At 37.0% G+C, this 22,687-nt stretch overlaps 2 protein-coding genes across 2 annotated transcripts; both read left to right on the forward strand.

The window, feature by feature from the left end:
• Nucleotides 1-2,269: 2,269 nt before the first annotated feature.
• Nucleotides 2,270-3,821, forward strand: LOC110940288. The gene is made up of 3 exons (XM_022181835.2): nucleotides 2,270-2,662; nucleotides 2,742-2,857; nucleotides 3,415-3,821. The coding sequence occupies exons 1-3, from the start codon at nucleotides 2,507-2,509 to the stop codon at nucleotides 3,539-3,541; spliced, it is 399 nt and encodes a 132-aa protein (XP_022037527.1). The 5' UTR covers nucleotides 2,270-2,506; the 3' UTR covers nucleotides 3,542-3,821.
• Nucleotides 3,822-6,809: 2,988 nt separating this feature from the next.
• Nucleotides 6,810-8,149, forward strand: LOC110940287 (probable E3 ubiquitin-protein ligase RHY1A). The gene is made up of 3 exons (XM_022181834.2): nucleotides 6,810-7,223; nucleotides 7,305-7,420; nucleotides 7,651-8,149. The coding sequence occupies exons 1-3, from the start codon at nucleotides 7,068-7,070 to the stop codon at nucleotides 7,964-7,966; spliced, it is 588 nt and encodes a 195-aa protein (XP_022037526.1). The 5' UTR covers nucleotides 6,810-7,067; the 3' UTR covers nucleotides 7,967-8,149.
• The last annotated feature ends 14,538 nt before the right edge of the window (nucleotides 8,150-22,687 follow it).

The raw sequence follows: 22,687 nt of genomic DNA on the forward strand, positions 1-22,687 counted from the left end.
GCCTGGAGAAGAAGGAGGACGCGACTTTTGCGGCAGTGGAGGAAGCCATTGCTAGCCGCAACACCGCGACCAAGGCACTTGAGGAAGCCAACCTTGCCCGCATTAATGCGGTAAAGGCGTTGGAGGAGTCCAACCTTGTGTATGCCAACGGCGTATGATTTTGTGCTCTTAAATCTTGCGTTGATTGATAGCCAACATTTGAGGTTTCAGGTCTTTATGTTGTTGAATCATCCGGGGATATCTTGGCTGTCCTTCTGTTGCATCCAGATTATATGTAGACCTAGACACAGTCAGGATATCTTAAAAGATCCCAAGAGGACATAAACCCTAAGGAATCAAATCTCAAAATGAGAAAATTCCCAATGCTCAAAGAGCCAAATTCGTACCAAAATGGTATTTGCCTCGCCCTCGTTGAACACAATCATTGGTCGCTCTGCTGTACGAAAGTACTGACCTGTCACCAATGGTCTAACTTTGTAAATAAAAAAGGATGACGTCAGTATACTCACCTGTTATGATGAATCGTTGTGCTTACATTGATCGCGGGGGTATGCCTTGGAATGGGATACACGGGTATAATAGTATAATATTACCTTAAGCATATCACGAAGTTGAAAAATTAAAAGTTGAGCATTAAAGTTTAAGCGGACAAACATATTGGGAATCACATAGACCGATTTGATTAGGCTCGTAGTGAAAAGTGTTACTTAGTCTGCCTGAGAACGAATTTTGATCTCATTGCAATTGTAATTGTATATTATAGTAGTTGTTTATATTTTAAGTTTTATTTGTTTTTAGTTCTTAAAAAATTAAAAAATTAGAAAAATACAAAAAATACAAAAATAGTGTCTTGTTTTCTATAAAACCAAAAATCCAAAAATAGAGTGTTTATTTGTTTTTCTTAAAATAAAAAATGTAACTGTTCTTGAAGATTTGACTGATCATCAAAAGTTGAAAGAATTTAAACTGTGAAATCCGAGTATAAGTACATGGATGTACCTAGTGTTCATACGGTACGTTCCCCTGTTACATAAGAAATGTTTGCTTATGAATTTTTGAGCATGTGCAGAACTTGATTTCAATCAAGAAACATGAGTTGATGAAGATTGAGATGTTGTTAGCTGCTGACAAAGCATGAAGCATCACAAAAACAAGATGTACCTGAGTCAGAAGAATCGGATACGAATTGCCGTCTGACAGTGATAGTGCATTTGAAGAAGTACCTATGAACCTGCTTGAAAGAGAAAGACTGAAGAAGAAAAGAGCTGTTGAGAATCCTCCTCTCATATTCTTTTTAACAAGATTTTCAAGCAAATGCTGATCGTGATCCTGATATGAAGCTAACCACAAGAGCTGAAGAAAGAGACGCAGCACTGAGAGTTCAGAAGTCAAGAACTTCCACAACATCTGCAGCATAGCGTCGACCATAGACTTCGTTGAATACGTTGCTGAATTCAGATTATGAAGACAATTTGATGGCATCAGTCTAGGGGGAGATTGTTAGGCCCTAAAGTGTGAGACTGACGCATCACATTAACACAACGGGCTATGGTTACGAACTGGGCCTTACCGGGTTAGTTAACATTAGGTTTTGGACCTTTATAGGTCACTTGGGCCAAGCTTTAGGCCATGTGGGCCAAGCAGGCCTAAGGGGAGCCCATGTAGGGCAGTGAGCTTGAGCAGGTATATAAACAAGTTTTTAACTTGTTTTAGGGTTTGAGCCTCATTGTTTCACAACTTCTAGAGAGTCAGAGAGAGGCGATTGTGGTGTTGGATACTTGTACCAGATGTTTTGCTTATTCAAGTAATAGAACGTGTGCAAGTATTAAAAGTGATTCGGTATTGTGTTCTTCGTATATTTGTGTTTTTTCTTAAATCACCTATTGATTGGATTCCGCAGAATCAATTGGTTGTTTGATATCATTGAAAGATCCGTTTTACGGGACTTACAAGTATTTTGTGGTTTTAAAGTACTTTGGGTGTAGAATTAATATGTCAATACGAGATTGGTCTTTGCTAGGGTAGTACACTTAGATGCCCCATCCCACGAGAGTAACAAGGAAATCAGATTTATAGTTTTAGGGTGTGTTCCCGAGTTAAAAATCCCTCCCCATCCCTCCTCTCCCCTCCATGTCTTTTCAAATTGAAAAGACTATTATCAGGCAAAAAAAACCTCATTTTCCCTCCCCTCCCCTTCCCCTGTTAAGTGGATCTCTGGAACACAGCATTAAAGTTTCAGATTTCTCTATTTTAACAATTCTGGTCTTAACCGTATCATACTATCATGCATGAAACTTCCTACCTCTTTCCGACTTTGACCCTTTTCTAAACGAACCATACATCCTCCAAACCACTATAAAAACACACCAATTTTCCTTGAACCTTCCTCTTAATTTCAGTTTATTACCTACTTTCGATCTCTTATATCAATCCCAGATCAGATCAAGATTGTATCAAGAGTAACAGCCTCTATTAATTTCAAAACTTCTTTGAGGCAATTTGTCGAATGGCTGGCATGCTACCCGGAGTCGAAAGCGCTAGGCGCAGGAGGTTACGTGGGAGTAGTGGATGGTCTGATCCGTCGTCTGTCGTCAGTTCTGGTTTGGGATTTGCCAGAATTAGAGTTTCTAATAATACCCATCTCACACCCACTTCGTTATTGGTAAGAATCATGATTTATTTGAATTTGGGGGGTCAAAATTGGTGTGGATGTATGAGTTATTTTGACTTTTTTTGTTCAGCAAAGAGGCATGGTGAATCAATCAGATGAAGATGAGAAGTTGGGTGGGGCAGCCAGAGAAGCCAAAGAAAGACTTGATGGGAGGTTGAGGGGCCATTTAAAAGTAGAAATTAAAAGGTATATATTTTTATAGGTTTTTTATTTTAATGAAATCCAAATAAAAAAATAAAGGTATATATTTTTATAGGTTTTTTAATGAAATCCAAATCAAAAATAGAAAATGCCCCCCAAAAGTTATGATTTACTATTTGGGTTTTCATTTATGTGAGTGAGTTTTGGGGGCGAGGTCTCATGGAAGTAGCGTCTTTATTCCATGTTTGCGCAAGGGCGGCTTGACGATTTCATGGGCCCTAGGCATAATAAAATCTGGGGTCTTTTTGGTGTTTGGATGTCTATCACTTGGTTATGGAATTTTCTATCTGGATTGGGTCGGGTTGAGTCATATGTTGTACGAAGGAGATTTTAGTTTTCTTCCTTTTTGGCACATGACTATAGCTTGTGTTGCCTCACTTTTCTTAGTTTCATGCGTAATAATTCGAATAGTACCGTCCTTGTTTTGCATTAGTCCCACCCGCGAAAACCCTTTTGATAGCTTATAGCTCTACTATATGAGTGAGCTTTTATTGGGAACATTTGTTTGTTTGTTTGTTTATTTATGTGAGTGAATTATGCAGGCAAAACAATCAAGAAACTACTCCAGTGGTGATGGAAGATCTGCGTATGGAGATTTGCAGGTCGAAAAAGAAGCTTCGATGGGGGAAAACGTGGTTAAGATGGAAATCATTGGAACAGAGACTGTGAAATAATCGGAATCAAAGAAAAAAAGTGTTGTTGGTATGGTAATGTGCTTATGATCTGGGCTGTTAGTTTCTAGTCTTTTATTTGGAATCCTTTGATTGTCTATATGTATGAATATTAAAAAGATCACGAGTAATGGTAGTTGGAAGAATATGCTTCAACTGACATCCAATACTTACAATGACAAAATCAAACAACTCACTATTGTAGATTTTAGACATGTTATTTGATTCTAACATAATATCTCTTTCATATTTTAATAATGTAAACTCTTTAGAACTCATTGTGTTATTTTTGGTAATCTTGTTGACTATGATAGTTGTATCACTGCTAACAATTTCAAAATTCCTTAATGGAATGACTTGACAAACTATGGGTATATCGAACGCTCAACGAGAAAATTCTTTATCAATTCGTTGAATGATTTGGGTCAGCGTGTTAAGATATTATCTAATCTACTTGTCATGTTAAGATTTTAGAAAAGAAATTGGCCATGTATATATGCTTAACTAAAAACCATGGGATCTAGTGATGTTTTTTTTGTAAATGTATATGTAATGTTATGTGGATGATATGGTTAACGTATGTAAATGTATATGTTTTTTAGGTAACATGCCAAAATATTTGCTTCTGCCAACCAAGCAAGCTTCATGTGACTCTAGAAACCCATTAAAACGATATTTGGATTTATATAACTACATTGATTGATTCACATTCCTTTAACGGTCGGGGTTACAAGATGGCAAATGCCGTGCAAATGAAATGAACTAATATACACCAAAAGACTCAACAAGGTTTGTTAAAGCAAAAAAGAAATGATTTGGTTCAACACAATACGTTCAAAATGTAAAATCTTAAAGTTTAACAAAAAGTAAAAGGCGAAAGATATGGATCCATTTCCAAAAATTCTATATAATAACAAATCATATTGTGAACAGTTAAAGGTTAGAATATTATTGTTTTTATTTATTAACTAGGTTTATCACCTTAGCCGCGTTGCGGCGAACTTATTTTGTTATTTAGTCTATGTTTACATGTGTTTTAAAATTATTACAAGCTTGTTGCACACGGAACCACTAACAAGAATAAAAAGAAAATGTAAAAAACTGTAAAAAATAATCGAAAGAAAATCAACCAAAAAAATTGTATGTTAATGATGTTGTTCGTATGAAACCCGTGGTCAGAGATGAGCAAATAATATTGGGTACCGGTACCGAACTTCCCGAACAGAAGGATCCTAAGTACCAATTCGGTACCGACATTTGGCGTTTCTAGTACTGGTTCGCTATCGATTTTTAACTTCATATACTGGTACCGTAACCGGTATTTTCGGTATCGTTTGCGACGGAGCTCTGATAAGGGATGAGCAAATGGTACCATGTAGCAGTACCGAATTTCCCAAACTAAAAGATATTCAAACTCAATCCGGTAGCGACTTTTGGCGTTTTCTGTATAAAGCTGGTATCGATTTTTACCTTCATGTACCGATAATGAACCGGACCGTACCGATATTTTCGATACCAGTATTGATTGACACCAAACTTATCCAACTTAGAAAGTAAAGAAACTAATAATAATTATTAATATACTAATATATGATTATAATATATTATAATAAATGTTCATTTCATTTGCTTTTTTAATATATAGTAATAGTAATTTATGTTTTTAACTTTTAATTTTAGTAGAGTTATCATATCACTCTTGCAATCTGATAATTCTTTTTTCTATAGATGATTTAAGTTTATACCCATAAAGTTTAATAGATTTATCATACGGAAGTCTAATGCTAATTCTTTTTCTATAAATGATTTATGTTTTAATCCTCTAAACTTTAATAGAGCTATCATATGGGCGTTAAAGTTTAATAAAGTTATTTTTTATATTTATAACAAATATTTGTTCTTTTATCTTTTTATAAGTTTAATTTTTTTATCTTACCTATTATTTATTCAACTTATTATAGCTAAAGCTAACTTTGAACTTTAGACATGTTTACTTAATCGTGTTGGATGCTTATTTTTAGCGTCATTTAAATTTAAGTCTACATGGTCTATATTTACCCATCAATATACAAGGTGACAAATTTAACTATTTTTTTTTTTAATTTACCTCATTATTGTTAAATCTAAGTTTTAACTCTAGACATTTTACTTAACTGTGTTGATTGCTTATTTTTATCGTCGTTTAAATTAAAGCTTGCATTGTCCATAAGTCTAGACGTCTAGTGGTTGTGGAGGAGGGTAGTCCCTTGAGGATGATCCGCCACGTAGACGTCCACGTCAACGGATATGGGGGATGAGCCTGGCCTAGGGTGTGGGGGATAAGCCTCTTTATATATACATACATATGTACGTATATGTGTTTGTGATAAAAAGTGAGAGCCCCGTCGAGAACAACTAGGAGGGGACGATGATGACGTGACGCAGCAGGAGGGGCGTGGAATAACCTGCTCTCGACGCGACTCGCCGTCCTGGGGACGAGCCCCACACCCAATAGCCTAATAACCTATCGATATATCATGTAACAAGTACATCCGCACCAATGCCTTCCTACGACCCGCTGCGAAGGGCGGGCTCAATACTAATTTAAAATAAAGCAACAACACGAACTATGCATCGAACCACATAGTTTATACATTAGCTGTCCACTAATTTGATGTACCATCAACCTCAAAAAATAGAAATTTAATTAAAATAATTTTCGCCGTTCAAAAAAAAAAAAGGCAAATTGGATTTAAATAATCCCAACTCACTGTTATTGGCCAATAATAATCCCAACTCAATTAATCACCAATAATAATCCGAACTATTCACTTTTGTTTGTAAAATACTCGCAGTTAAAAAAACACTAACTAGGTTAAAAATTTGCTGATGTGGGTTGCAACGTCACCTGCCACATCAGTTGCCACGTAATCGAAAAATGCCACGTAGACTACCACATCAGCTGCCACGTCATCAAAAATGCCACGTAGACTGCCACATCAGCTAAAAGGGCCACATCAGATGACACATCAGCAAATTTTTAACCTAGTTAGTGGTTTTTTAACTGGGAGTATTTTACAAACAAAAGTGAATAGTTCGGATTATTATTGGTGATTAAATGAGTTGGGATTATTATTGGCCAATAACACTAAGTTGGGATTATTTAAATCCAATTTGCCAAAAAAAAAAAATTAAAAGAATAAGTTGTCTCTTTAATATCACATGTCTTTTGCTTTTCATCCACATGAAAGAGTTAAACAACTCAAACAACATGATGATTGAGTTCGGTAGCTTCTCTTTGTCGACCCCACCAGGTTACTTATTGGTTAATTACATCTTTCTTGATTGGCTATGCATGAAGCTTCATACCTCTTTCCCACTTTCACCCTTTTCCTAACCAAACAAACATCCTCCAAACCACATTGATTCACAAACACACACATCTTTCCTTTAACTTTCTCTTAATCTCACTTCGTTACCTACTTACACTAATCCCATATCAGATCAATCAAGAGTAAACAGCCTTCTTTGAGGCATTTCGTCAAATGGCTGGCATGCTTCCCGGAGTTGAAAGTGCTAGAAGGAGGAGGATACGTGGGAGTGGTGGGTGGTCTGATCAGTCGTCTGTGGTTGGTTCTGGGTTGGGGTCTGCTAGAATTAGAGTTTTCCATGATACCCATGTCACACCCACTTCGTTGTTGGTATGAATTATCACATATTTGAATTTGGGGGTGGTCAAAATTGGTGTGGATTTATGAGTAATTTTGACTTCTTTTTTTCAGCAAAGAAGCATGGTGAATCGATCAGATGAAGATGACAAGTTAGGTGGGGCAGCTAGAGAAGCTAAAGAAAGGTTGGATGGGAGGTTGAGAGGCCATTTAAAACAAGATATTAAAAGGTACATATTTTTGTTGCTCTAGGTTATAGATCCCTCCCCATGGTTCTATCTAACCAAAAATTTCTATTTGGGTTTTTATTTATTTAAGTGAATTCCCGGGGATCTCGGTGAGAGGAGTCTCTATGTTCCCTGGGATAGAGGCTCCACTCGCCCAGACCCCTGCTGATAGCTTTGTTATGAGTGGGATTATACTAGGTGTGTTTGTTTATTTATGAGATTGAGTTATGCAGGCAAGGCGGTCAAGAAACGTTAAGTAGTGTTGGAAGAAGGTTAAGTAGTACTACAACGGTTATGGAAGATATGAAAATGGAGATATTGAGGTCGAAAAAGAACGGGTTAAAGAGGCTTCGGTGGGGGAAAAAGTGGTTAAGATGGAAATCATCTGAAGAAGATGAATGTGCAATTTGTCTAGATCGGTTTAAAGCGAGTGAGAAGATAGCGCAACTTCCTTGCGTGCATCGGTTCCATTCTGATTGTTTGTTACCGTGGTTGGAGGGTAATGCACATTGCCCTTGCTGCAGAGCAAATGTTTTTGGTTCTAGTTGACCATTTAAGTTGTTCCAACTTTGTTATAATGATGTCATTTGTATAAAAAGTGAGATCGTGTTTGGGTAATGTGTAAGAACAAGGGTAGAGAAGTAGTTCTTGAAATGTTATTCATACCATTTTATGATCGTATGAATTTTGTGTTTACTATGAGCCAAGTCAATGCAAGGGTGGTGTTTTGGATATGGTGTGTCATGCTGGTATCAATGTTTGATGGTGGTATCTATGAGGGCTAATTGTATGCAAAGTAACGGACATATGTGTGTGCTTCCATAGGCTGAGCGGTGTCGGGTGGCGTGCCATGCCACCTAGGCATGATGGCGCCCCGCACACACACCCAGAGGAATTAGAAGGGGGCGCTATCGTTCATTTCGCCAGAAGGTTGGCGAGCGCCAATGCTTGAAACGTGTTGATTTTGATGTTTATGACCGTTGGCAACGGTCAAATAATTAATTTTTTTTTTCATTTTCTTTATTTATATACACAAATCTTTCAACCAAAATCACATTCAACTCAATTACAACTCACAAAACATTCTAAACATTCAAACTCTTTCAATTCTCTCTTTGGTATGGCAGATGCAAACAATGATATCCAAGTTTTACAATCATCAATCAAATCTATTTGATGACGTCGAAGACGGGGTTGTACCAGATACATCATTTTATTCAAATGATGTGGAGTACAAATATGGGTATTATGTTGTCGATGATATTTATCCGGAGTGGGTTACGTTGGTGAAAACTCTTTCATGTCCGGATGACGTCAAACAGTTGTATTACAAGAAGAAACACGAGTCAACAAGAAAAGATGTAGAACGGGCGTTTGGACTATCATTGCCCAACCCTCATATAATCGTGAAGAGTAAAAAATGAGAAGCATGATGTATACGTGTATTATCTTGCATAACATGATCTTGGAGGACACGAGGAAAGCCTTATGTGCCGACTTCGACGACACCTACCAATTGACGAACCAACTAATAAACGACGCCCAGAAAGAAGCTATCCAAATGAAAATCCGTCACAGGGAAACACACTTGAATCTTCGGATTTGGTTGAACATCTATGCAGTAATCGTGACAGCAACATAAGAGGGGGGTGTGACAACTGTCAAATTTGCATGTATCCGTACAATTAATTAATTATGATTAATGCTTAATGATTGTGCTTGATTACAACTGATGATATAAACTGCTTTATGATTGTTGTATCATACATACATATGCATCATATTTCATACTCTCACAACCATTTACTGCATACAAACTTTAGTGACATAGATGATGCACAAAGCACGGTTAGCATAGTGAGCGGATAACTCAGAAATATACTGACAGTGCCAGACAGACAATGTTTTGAGGCCCAATATGAGCCAGAGACAAGGTACTACACTAGTATGGAGTGTAGGGAAGTAAGGACCATAAAACTGCGTCACTAGGTGATAGTTTAAGTGCCAGAAAGTGCCTAAAACCCACTCTAAGTGCAGAATTCTGCATTAATTAACAAAAATCAGCATTTTAACATGCTAGTAATGTGCAAAAACATGACAAAATGGCCCTGTATACTTTCCTAAGTGTCGGGAATTAAAAGTGTCACAAAAAGTTACAAAAAGGACACTATACGGTATAACTTAGCACTTTAATGGAACGGTATCTAACCGAACAACCGGACATTACCCGGAACACCAAAATATTGCTAGAAGCATTGTTTTACTTTTTCTGAGCTAGTTATGGCTCCCGAACACTTAAACATTTTACATAGAGCATCCTACATATAAAAACACTAGCTTTTACATTTAACCTCCACTAATTAACTCATTTACCATTTAACTTACAATGTACCCCCCCCCCATATGGTGTTTACGGCTACAAGGCATGGCCCCACCTAAGATTACCTTAAATCTACTATGAATCTTTCATGGATCTCCCCAAGATTTGATTAGATATGGTTGGTACTTTGAGAAACATAATGACCATTGGATAATACTCAAGTATATGGTTATAAGAACAAGCATCTCCTTCATCTTCATTCACCAACACACTCCTCCTCTCTCCCTTGGGAGCTCACGGCAACACCATCACCATTTTTCTTTCAAGATTCATCCAATCCAAGGTTATCTCAAGGTGTTACAAGGTGTTTTAGGAAGCTCGTGCCCACGGAACTTGAAGGACCTCTCTTGTGTGCTATTATCCACTCCTTTTTCACTTGTGATCTTCCCTAGCTTGAAGCTAGTAGTAAGATTCATCTAAACTCTTGTTTACTTCATATTTTCGGTGGATAAAAGATATATTATGTTGATTTACACAAGAACACTAAAGAACATACACTTGAATCTTGAAACATAAAGCTAACATAAGATGAAATATGAGTAGAATGATGTTGTTTAACATATGAATGATGTTGCTTGTTGAGTACTAGATATATTGATGTTGATCATTACATGGAACTTGCTAGATTGTGATTAAAAACATGATTTAGCAAGTTAGGAGATGATTATGTGTTTATACAAGATGATCATCTTCTTGATTAAACATGAACTTGAAAACAAGATGATTTCTTGAAAAAGTAATAAACAAAGTAAGCTAATAATCTTGTAAATCCAAGACTTGTGAATGATTTTTCCAAGAAAACCAAGTTTAAAAAGATGATTTTTGAAAGATCATGGTTTTTACTAAACTTATACTATTTTTGTGGAAAAACAAGTGTATAAACACTAGAGAAACAAGAAAGTTTAATAAAGAAATATTTTTGTAAAATATGTTTACAAGTTGTAAACATCTAAAATCCTCAAGAATGGAGTTTACCAAGAAGTAAATATATTTTGGAGGGGTAACTAAGGCTACTAAACACTTTACCAACTTACTACGCGTTTTTGTGAAGTATCAAGTTCATGTTATTATGTAAAGTGTATTGTTTTTACACTTGGTGAGTATAATATTGTTTAGAGAGTTGTTGTTGATTGTTTGAATGATTTTCGAAAAGAAAATGATATGCTAAATAGCATGGACACCTCCATTTACAAATGAAACTATGGCGAAATTTTCTAAAAATTCCAACTCTAAGAAAATATTTTCTAACAAGTGTGTTTTTAACTTTGTTTTTTTCAAAATAAACTTTGCCATAGGTTTTGTTACAAAAATACAAAGTATCGGAGGTTGGTTTTTGTAAATAAAATGGGTAAATATATATTTTATATTAAGACGCTTGTGTGAATATTTGTTTGCTATATGGAATAGTTATATTATTATAGGGTAAAATAATATAACTTAACAAATACCATGACATTTACAACTCCAAAATAATACCAAAAGTTACAAGGAATAAATATTTAAGCTACACACTTGTTATTGTGAAGCCGAATGATAAAGCGTAACTTACGAAATATTCCGGGAAATACTCTTACACATATATTTTTGGTAAATATTATTTTGTGTACAAAGGAAATGAAAATACGGTTTTTGTAAATATTACCAAGTTACAACATAGGAAAATATATTATTTTTGAAAAGTAAAAATATATTTTCTTGAATATTTAGAAGATGTATGATTTTCGGGAAAAATATACATTTTCTTGGAATACATTATTGACAAATAAGTTATATATCAAAGTGAGAATTGAAAATATATTGTTTTGGAAAAATATATTGGTATATTTTTAATTGGAATAATACACCGGAATACGACGCCAATACATGGCTAAATACACACATACAAAAATACGAATACACATGTACGAGAAACCCCCATCCTTGGGAAGGAAATATGAATATAAATACTTGAAGAATATTCCTACGAAAATATTGATTAACAATTATTCCAAAATTTATAAATATAATTTAGTGTTAAAATATTGATTATTTTAACAAATAAATTATACACTTGGAATACTATCAAAGACACTTTAAAACGTAACTCAAAGGCACTAATCAATACTAAGAACAAGGCACGACCCGCTCGTCTAAAGGACCGTAGTACACATGTAGGTAGTCGTGCGTTCTAGAGGAAGCTTTGAGTTACATCGGATACAAGGAATGCAAAACTGTGAGTTCATGTCCCCCTTTTCTTTTAACTGTTTCAGTTTTATACTTCGGGGGTGAAATACATGTAACAATTATTACAAACGTTTATTACATGGTATGATTAGCTTAAGGAGGGTTTACTACTAGATCATGTGAGTAGTGGGTATAACACTTAAGGCCATTAATCCTCGTCGTAGGACCGAGGGACATGAGTGATAGATCTATTCGGGTGTAGCGAGCCCCACCCCTGAGTCCGCTGAGTGGACCATGTGGTGACTATGTCTTATTGACGAAATCTGCTAGGTTTGAAGTCTTCCTGCATCACTTCACACATACCATTGGCTTTGCAACCCAGTGGTGATCTCTTTTTCCTTATTGCTACACACCAGGGATTTACATACATACTTACAACGTTTCAAAGGTTTATACATTCACACAAACGAACACATGAACTCGATCAACTTTTGTTGATGTTTTTCAAACTACATGTATTTCAGGGAATTTGTAAAGTGGATCTGGCGGGCGTTGGAAGTTTTTATGCTGCCTTAAGAATAAAGATGTCATCCATGGTCTTTGAGTTTGGTTAGTGTTTCTTATTCCTGGACAAGACACGTCTTCCAAACCTTGGTGTTATTCATTAACTTTTGATGAGTCTTTAATAAGCTCATAAACAATTTGTATAATTTGTAAAACTTGAATTTGAAGTCTACGTTTTAAAACGATGTTGTTATGTTTACACTTATTTAATGGATGACAAACCTATGGTTTTATCATATAGTTGATGTTATGATTGAATGCAATGATATTAAGAAAGTCACACCATAATCACACTTCCGCAAAAGTCAGGGTGTGACAGCTTGGTATCAGAGCTTCGATCGTAGCGAACTAGGATTCTTTCTCGAGTCTAGACTACGATCATTAAGGCTCTCACGAAAATGTTTTTACGACATGTTTTCATTGCATACACAAAACGTCCAGATCCAGGGAACAAACGAGTGACAAACAAAAGACACAAATCACATTTCAAAGAACTCGTTTATAGTTCAGTCTTAGAGAGTGAGGGAGGTTCAGTCTTAGAGGCTGAGGGAGGTTCAGTCTTAGAGGCTGAGGGAGGTTCAGTCTTAGAGGCTGAGGGAGGTTCATTCTTAGAGGCTGAGGGAGGTTCAGTCTTAGAGGCTGAGGGAGGTTCAGTCTTAGAGGCTGAGGGTGGTTCAGTCTTAGAGGCTGAGGGAGGTTCAGTCTTAGAGACTGAGGGAGGTTCAGTCTTAGAGGCTGAGGGAGGTTCAGTCTTAGAGGCTGAGGGAGGTTCAGTCTTAGAGACTGAGGGAGGTTTAGTCTTAGAGACCGGGTGTTTAGTCTGAGAGACTGGATGATTAGTCTTAGAGACTGGGTGATTAGTCTTAGAGACTGGGTGATTAGTCTAAGGGACTGGATGTTTTAGTCTGAGAGACTGGGTGTATGGTCTAAGAGACCGGGTGTTTAGGCTGGGAGGCTAGGAAGGATAGAAAGTTTCATGAGGAATAATGTGAATACATGACTACATGATAAATTACCTTTGTTTGCATACGCTAATTGTTAGTGATTACTATGGATATACATGCTATGACTATTATATATCGGCACACATGTCACCTTGATTAGAAAGCGAATTGTCAGACGTTGATAACCCGATGATCGCCGCCACAGACAATGGGATTACATCTGTACCGGAGATATTTACGACAGACACTGGGAGTAATCCTGATATGCTGACCAAGGACGAGGACGATTTTCAACAGTCCACGCTACCCGATTTTGGCGACGATTTACCCTTGCTGATGGCTCCTCCGACAAGAATCCTCCTGTCACTCTTGTTTCAGTCCATGACCACTTTATCACTGGTTATCCCAAGGACGAACACACCATGGCTCCGATCCTTGACAATGCGCCTCCTGTGGACATTCCTTCCGAAGGTTGGCTACTCAACGAATAATTGATGATGATGTTGACATGTTATTGATGGTCGTTCTAATAACACCCATGATGATGGAAAGTTAGACGAGAACGTTGTTACTAATTTCACTTTTTGAGACCCCTGTTAACAAGCTATCCTCTGATTCTAGCATGCATTCGATTTCAGACTCCTTTGAGTCTGTGACATCTGCAGCCTTACAGACAGCCGGATTACAGCTTTCTACTATTGACGTAGACGATGACATGACTGCTGCACTATCACTTGCTCGAGGCACCACACCGTTACACGACCTAGAGCCTGCTCTTGAGCTAGCTTCTGCACCTTTTGGGTCAGCTTGATGTTGCACCTGCTGATCCTGCACCCTTACTTGATCATGACCCTGTTTCTTTTGGTTTACCAGACATTGCACCCCTTATATCTGACCCAGTACCTGCACCTGACGATCTCCTTATTGGTTGAGATGTTTGTTTTTGCACCCACAACCGCTGATGTTGCTCCTTTTCCCCTATGGAGACTGACGTCCATTGCACTGGCATGCTTATCGTTTTCTTTTAGGACTTGCCCGCACCCCGGAATAGTACTCAAGAACAGCACCTGCATGACGATCCTTTTGCTACTGCAGCATTTTCTATAACCCCACAGGCCGCAACGTTTGCTACATTCACCCCTACATCACTGGACGAGCCGTTTTGATGGTTCCTATACTACACTATCTGATTTTAGACCCTTACCATCCCTCATATTATGGAGGCTACGCACGGGAATAGTGCTCCTGTGACATCAGCTACAGTTTGAGGATATAAGTCACAGAATTTTGGAGCGTGAGCTGACACCACGTTCTCCACCCTGTCTGTTGCTAGTATACTTTGGTCCTCCACATTTATCAAAGATTCCTTTTGAACTCTCGCCTGCTACTATTACACCTTTCCCAGGTTTTTGGTTGCTCGTTTCTTTACTGTCGAGCGTCAGATCAGTTAATTACTTCGACGTATATACAAGCTCGAGGAGGAATTCACGCATGTTAACAGTTTACTTTTCTTTCCTTCTCCACCTCAGTCACCAGTATAGTTGGTTTCTGGATTATGCGACTTGCATTACATTTGGGTAAAGACACTAATGATAAGCCGGGATTGTAGAGACTTTTGAAGACCACATCAGACTACGTAATTTTGATACACTAATATAATTAATGGACAAGGGTAGGGTGACTCTGTGTCCCTGTTGATGCGATACATTTTGGAAGACACTACAATTGTGGTCAGGGAATAATGAGAGCCCAATAATCATTAAACATGCGACAATACTTTGTGACCAATGACCAACGAAAGCTCAGTCACTATGTCTTCGTTAAGCACGTTATTGATCTATATGTATGTGCTATAATTTTAATGCTACGTGCTTACTTGCTATGCTCTCATTAAACATAATTACCAAATTACTTGGTTATGCTATTATTATGATATTGCTTGATTGGTTGGTATGATAACCTATTATGTGTATGTACAAATGACCTCTAAACAACTATATACACTCCCTGAACAATAAGACCTGACCTAACCGATCTTCTTCTCAGAAGATGTCGATACAAGGGAACGTCGATACAAACAACCCTCTGCCGACAACAGCAGAGTCAGAACTGCAAGGGCGCATCTCACGGGCCATTGCACAGCTCGAGGCCCTTCGCTCTGAACACAGTGGAGGTACCTCAGGAAATAAACCACCCAGCGGCTGCACCTACAAGCAGTTCTTGAACCACAAACCTAGAGAATTCGACAGCACTGGGGGTGCCTTAGCTTTTGTGCGTTGGGTTGAGAAGACAAATTATGTTTTTCGGCTAAGTAAATGTGCCCCAGAACATCAGGTCGTGTACGTAGCTGGACTATTTGTAGATGGGGCTCTGTCATGGTGGAACTTTCATGTTCAGGCAATGGGCGGGATTGCTGCGAATGCTTTGACGTGGGGCGAACTGAAAGAACTGATGCGTAAAAGATACTGCTCTAGGGCAGAAGTCCAAAAGTTGGAAACTAAACTATGGAACTTGAAAATGGAAGGTCCAAAGATAGCTGAATATGTGCAGAGATTTGGCGAATTATCACAAGTTGCTTCGCGTTTGGTGGAACCAGAATCTAGGAAGATCGAACGTTTCATCGGGGGACTGGCACCTCAGATTCTAAGCCTGGTAACAACATCTAAGCCTTCAACATTCATCGAAGCTATTGACATGAGCGTGGCGCTTACTGAAGAAGCAACTAGACTAGGAGAATTTTCCACTTCAGAAGAGAAAAAGGAGACTCCTGTAGAGTCATCTGGGGATAACAAGAGAAAGCTCGCAAATTTCAAGAAGGTTACTCGGGCGAATAACAAGAAGAAGGCCAAAAAGGGAAAAGATTACATGGGTATCCTACCTAAGTGCGACAAATGCCTACGTTATCATGTCGGGCGATGTAAATATGGAAAATGTGATAACTGTGGTAAGAGGTGGCTCCTAAGGAAACTTGTAGGCAAGACACTGAACGTAGAAATGGAGGCCAAGGTGGCAGCGAGAATCATGAAGAAATCAACGACAATGACAAAGGCAGGACGAGTGACAAACAAAAACGTGCTCAAGGTTGTCTTAACTGTGGGAGCAAGAAGCATTTCAGAAAATATTGCCCTAACAAGAATCAGGCACAAGGATAAAAGCTCAGTAGCAGAGCTAGGGGAGCACACCAGGAATCCAAGCGTGGGTATCGGTACGTCCCATATTATTCAACGTTATGCATCTGTGCTGCTAGATACTGTTGCAAATTTTAGCTTCGCATCTCTTGAGTTTGAGAGTATACTTGGTTTAGTAGCAAGTAAGTTAGATATTCCGCACTCGATAGAACTAGCTAATGGGAAGCTAGTAGAAGCCAACAAAGTAATTGGAAACAGCAAGATAGAACCCGGAGAGCGTGAGTTTACGCTTGATCTACTGCCAGTTGAATGGGGAAGCTTCGACAAGGTAATTGGATGGATTGGTTGTCAAGTGATCGAGCGGAGATTGATATCCGCGTCCCAATCGCGAACCAAGTAACGATCTTGACTCACGAATCAGGATACGCCTCTACAAATTACTAATTGCTTGAAGGCACAAAAGTTGTTGCGAATAGGATGTGTTGTTTTCTTGACTCATGTCGTGGACAAGGGAGTCGAAGGACCAAAACATGAAGATATTCCTGTGATAAGGGAATACCCTGAAGTCTTCCCTGAAGACTTGCAAGAATTATCTCCTTAACGACAAGTCGAACTTTGCATCGATTTGATTTCGGGCGTCGCGCCTGCTGTTAATGCACCTTAGCGACTTACACCTTCGGAGAGGCAAGGATTGTTAGTGTAACTTCAGTAGTTGATAGAGAAGGAAGATAACAGACCAAGTTTCCTGCTTGGGGTAACCTCAGTTTTGTTCGTCAAGAAGGACGATAGCCCCATACAAACATCAAACTACCAGGAGCCGAACAAGTCAACCAACAAGAGTCGGTGACTCTTGCTAAGGATTAGCGAATTACTATTTTAAGTAACTAAGGGGATCCAACTACTATTTCACGACTGGTCAATGAACGAGTGTCGTTAGCCGTAAATTCCGGAAGAAAGTATACCGGGGAAATTGTGGGACAATAACTTGTTTTAACGTACACAAGAATGATGTTTCCTACATGATGCACAGAACAATTCTACTCCAAATACGAAACTCCGAGAATCTAGAAAACATGTACTTAGGACCATCGGGAACCCAGGTCCAAATTCACAAAGGTTGTTACTTAGGAACCACAACTGTTAACTCAAGCAAACACCATTAACCTGACATATATGCCATTTCAGTTAACCAAACAGAAGGTACTTGAATTTCTTTTGTTGAAATCTTCACTTTTGCTTCTAGCAAGTAGATGTAGCATCTCTACTCCCCTTAATGGTAGTTGCATCGCGTTAATTTTCTTCGCTAAGAGTGAACACACATTTGCTTCGATCCTTGGTCATTTCTTCATTTTAACAAATATTCATTGTTTCAGTACTCGGAAACTTTTATGACACACATGCACCATTTGCTACGCATGAGGTTTCGTTTCGAATAAACGTTTCATTGAAGATCACATATTATTTTGCTAAAGCTAATTGTTGGTTTAACCTGCATTATTGAAATTGTTGGCTTCCTTGTGATCAAGTTAACTCACTTTCTTGAAACTTCTTTTATTTCAAGTTACGCTCATGGTTTATCTTTGTGACCATGCCGAGATACCTTTGTTGATACATACGTTTATTGCCAGGTTACGCTGAAACCAAGTTCAATTGCTTGAACTTATCCATTTCGCATATTCAGTTCAAGACGTCATATGATGTATTGAGAGCATCATATTCAAATATTTTTGCAAAGATTCTTTCATTTCGAGTCGTGGTAGACTTGGTTGGTCTACGACTCCACTAAATCGGTTGACTGATTTCGATACCTTATGGCGATACTTTCACAGAACTGAAGCTTGCGCTAAGTTGGTTACGCACCTCATACACAGATTTAAATGTTTACTTATTGACTTGCTCTGAATCCGTTTTATTTATCACAATCAAAGCAGTCTCAACACAATTGTGTGTTAAGGCAATGGTACATCGATTCATTTCATATCACGGTGTACCTCCTAACGATTCTTTCGTTACAAATTGAAAACCTCGCAGTGTTTATGGCTTTCCACCTTCAATCAGAAACAGTGGCTCTTTGATGTCCCGTATTCAACTGAAAACTTTATGACATTGTGTAAATCAAATCTTCAGACTGTTTCAGCATACTTTTATTTGATTTCAAACACGGTGAACTTGCTCAGTCACCACTAAAATTTGAATTTTGTCACTACGACACCTTATGGTGCCATTGCAAATTTGTAGCTTGTGCTAATCATGGTCAACTGTTTCACACAAAACTACATATACTTTTAACTTGTCATTTAAACAGTTCTGATGCAACTACAATGATACACCAGGTTCACTTGTACTTCATTCGGTGTATTATCGCAATTAAAAAATGTCAACACGCTAATCCTTACCATTTATTTATTCGAAAGTTGACAGATCATTTTCATATTCAAGTTGTTGATTTTGAGTTCATATAGCGGATGCTATGATTTGTGAAAACTCGTTTGCATACTGTGATCGATTGTTTGAGAATCCTATTAGTCAAACTTCTCTTTTGAGAAACCCCTGTTAACTGCATTACACTAGACTATACGTCAATACGTCTTGTACCCTTGACATCAAATGCTAAAAGCACGTACCTTTAACCATTGGATTCGTGTTGTTATATATTCTTGGATTCACCTGATATGAATAAGGTTGATTCGATGATTACCTACTTCAATATTATCCATAAACATATACGCATAATGTGACACTAAGGAGATAAGGTAGTATAAATTTTGAGGACGAAATTTTCTTAACAGGGGAGAATGTGACAACTGTCAAATTTGCATGTATCCGTACAATTAATTAATTATGATTAATGCTTAATGACTGTGCTTGATTACAACTGATGATATAAACTGCTTTATGATTGCTGTATCATACATACATGTGCATCACATTTCATACTGTCACAACCATTTACTGCATACAAACTTTAGTGACATAAATGATGCACAAAGCACGGTTAGCACAGTGAGCGGATAACTCAGAAATATACTGACAGTGCCAGTACATAGACAGACAATGTTTTGAGGCCCAATATGAGCCAGAGACAAGGTACTACACTAGAATGGAGTGTAGGGAAGTAAGGACCATAAACTGCGTCACTAGGTGATAGTTTAAGTGCCGGAAAGTGCCTAAAACCCACACTAAGTGCAGGATTCTGCATTAATTAACAAAAATCAGCATTTTAACATGCTAGTAATGTGCAAAAACATGGCAAACTGGCCCTGTATACTTTCCTAAGTGTCGGGAATTAAAAGTGTCACAAAAAGTTACATAAAGGACACTATACGGTATAACTTAGCACTTTAACGGAACGGTATCTAACCGAACAACCGGACATTACCCGGAACACCAAAATATTGCTAGAAGCATTGTTTTACTTTTTCTGAGCTAGTTATGGCTCCCGAACACTTAAACATTTTACATAGAGCATCCTACATATAAAAACACTAGCTTTTACATTTAACCTCCACTAATTAACTCATTTACCATTTAACTTACAATTTACCCCCCCCCATATGGTGTTTACGGCTACAAGGCATAGCCCCACCTAAGATTACCTTAAATCTACTATAAATCTTTCATGGATCTCCCCAAGATTTGATTAGATATGGTTGGTACTTTGAGAAACATAATGACCATTGGATAATACTCAAGTATATGGTTATAAGAACAAGCATCTCCTTCATCTTCATTCACCAACACACTCCTCCTCTCTCCCTTGGGAGCTCACGGCAACACCATCACCATTTTTCTTTCAAGATTCATCCAATCCAAGGTTATCTCAAGGTGTTACAAGGTGTTTTAGGAAGCTCGTGCCCACGGAACTTGAAGGACCTCTCTTGTGTGCTATTATCCACTCCTTTTTCACTTGTGATCTTCCCTAGCTTGAAGCTAGTAGTAAGATTCATCTAAACTCTTGTTTACTTCATATTTTCGGTGGATAAAAGATATATTATGTTGATTTACACAAGAACACTAAAGAACATACACTTGAATCTTGAAACATAAAGCTAACATAAGATGAAATATGAGTAGAATGATGTTGTTTAACATATGAATGATGTTGCTTGTTGAGTACTAGATATATTGATGTTGATCATTACATGGAACTTGCTAGATTATGATTAAAAACATGATTTAGCAAGTTAGGAGATGATTATGTGTTTATACAAGATGATCATCTTCTTGATTAAACATGAACTTGAAAACAAGATGATTTCTTGAAAAAGTAATAAACAAAGTAAGCTAATAATCTTGTAAATCCAAGACTTGTGAATGATTTTTCCAAGAAAACCAAGTTTAAAAAGATGATTTTTGAAAGATCATGGTTTTTACTAAACTTATACTATTTTTGTGGAAAAACAAGTGTATAAATACTAGAGAAACAAGAAAGTTTAATAAAGAAACATTTTTGTAAAATATGTTTACAAGTTGTAAACATCTAAAATCCTCAAGAATGGAGTTTACTAAGAAGTAAATATATTTTGGAGGGGTAACTAAGGCTACTAAACACTTTACCAAGTAATTACGCGTTTTTGTGAAATATCAAGTTCATGTTATTATGTAAAGTGTATTGTTTTTACACTTGGTGAGTATAATATTGTTTAGAGAATTGTTGTTGATTGTTTGAATGATTTTCAAAAAGAAAATGATATGCTAAATAGCATGGACACCTCCATTTACAAAGGAAACTATAGCGAAATTTTCTAAAAATTCCAACACTTAGAAAATATTTTCTAACAAGTGTTTACAAGTGTGTTTTTAACTTTTTTTTTTCAAAATAAACTTTGCCATAGATTTTGTTACAAAAATACAAAGTATCAGAGGTTGGATTTTGTAAATAAAATGGGTAAATATATATTTAGAATATATATTTTATATTAAGATGCTTGTGTGAATATTTGTTTGCTATATGGAATAGTTATATTATTTTAGGGTAAAATAATATAACATAACAAATACCATAACATTTACAACTCCAAAATAATACCAAAAGTTACAAGGAATAAATATTTAAGCTACACACTTGTTATTGTGAAGCCGAACGATAAAGCGTAACTTACGAAATATTCCGGGAAATACTCTTACACATATATTTTTGGTAAATATTATTTTGGGTACAAAGGAAATGAAAATACGGTTTTTGTAAATATTACCAAGTTACAACGTATTTTCAACAAGGGGAAAATATATTATTTTTGAAAAGTAAAAATATATTTTCTTGAATATTTAGAAGATGTATGATCTTCGGGAAAAATATACATTTTCTTGGAATACATTATTGACAAATAAGTTATATATATTTTCTAAGTGAGACATGAAAATATATTGTTTTGGAAAAATATATTGGGAATATATTGGTATATTTTTAATTGGAATAATACACCGGAATACGACGCCAATACATGGCTAAATACACACATACAAAAATACGAATACACATGTACGAGATACCCCCATCCTTGGGAAGGAAATATGAATATAAATACTTGAGGAATATTCCTACGAAAATATTGATTAACAATTATTCGAAAATTTATAAATATAATTTAGAGTTAAATTATTGATTATTTTAACAAATAAATTATACACTTGGAATACTATCAAAGACACTTTAAAACGTAACTCAAAGGCACTAATCAATACTAAGAACAAGGCATGACCCGCTCGTCTAACGGACCGTAGTACACATGTAGGTAGTCGTGCGTTCTAGAGGAAGCTTTGAGTTACATCGGATACAAGGAATGCAAAACTGTGAGTTCATGTCCCCCTTTTCTTTTAACTGTTTCAATTTTATACTTCGGGGGTGAAATACATGTTACAATTATTACAAACGTTTATTACATGGTATGATTAGCTTAAGGAGGGTTTACTACTAGATCATGTGAGTGTTGGGTATAACACTTAAGTCCATTAATCCTCGTCATAGGACCGAGGGACATGAGTGAGAGATCTATTCGGGTGTAGCGAGCCCCACCCCTGAGTCCGCTGAGTGGACCATGTGGTGACTATGTCTTATTGATGAAATCTGCTAGGTTTGAAGTCTTCCTGC

Source organism: Helianthus annuus, chromosome 5 (assembly GCF_002127325.2).
Source record: "Helianthus annuus cultivar XRQ/B chromosome 5, HanXRQr2.0-SUNRISE, whole genome shotgun sequence".
NCBI classification, from domain to species: domain Eukaryota; kingdom Viridiplantae; phylum Streptophyta; class Magnoliopsida; order Asterales; family Asteraceae; genus Helianthus; species Helianthus annuus.

Bases quoted from the DNA above. Each gene is read 5' to 3' on its own strand.
- LOC110940288 (XM_022181835.2), top strand. From the start codon at position 2,507: ATGGCTGGCATGCTACCCGGAGTCGAAAGCGCTAGGCGCAGGAGGTTA. The intron at 2,663-2,741 runs GTAAGAATCATG...TTTTTTGTTCAG, and splicing joins TCACACCCACTTCGTTATTG to CAAAGAGGCATGGTGAATCA. The intron at 2,858-3,414 runs GTATATATTTTT...TGAATTATGCAG, and splicing joins TTAAAAGTAGAAATTAAAAG to GCAAAACAATCAAGAAACTA.
- LOC110940287 (XM_022181834.2), top strand. From the start codon at position 7,068: ATGGCTGGCATGCTTCCCGGAGTTGAAAGTGCTAGAAGGAGGAGGATA. The intron at 7,224-7,304 runs GTATGAATTATC...TCTTTTTTTCAG, and splicing joins TCACACCCACTTCGTTGTTG to CAAAGAAGCATGGTGAATCG. The intron at 7,421-7,650 runs GTACATATTTTT...TGAGTTATGCAG, and splicing joins TTAAAACAAGATATTAAAAG to GCAAGGCGGTCAAGAAACGT.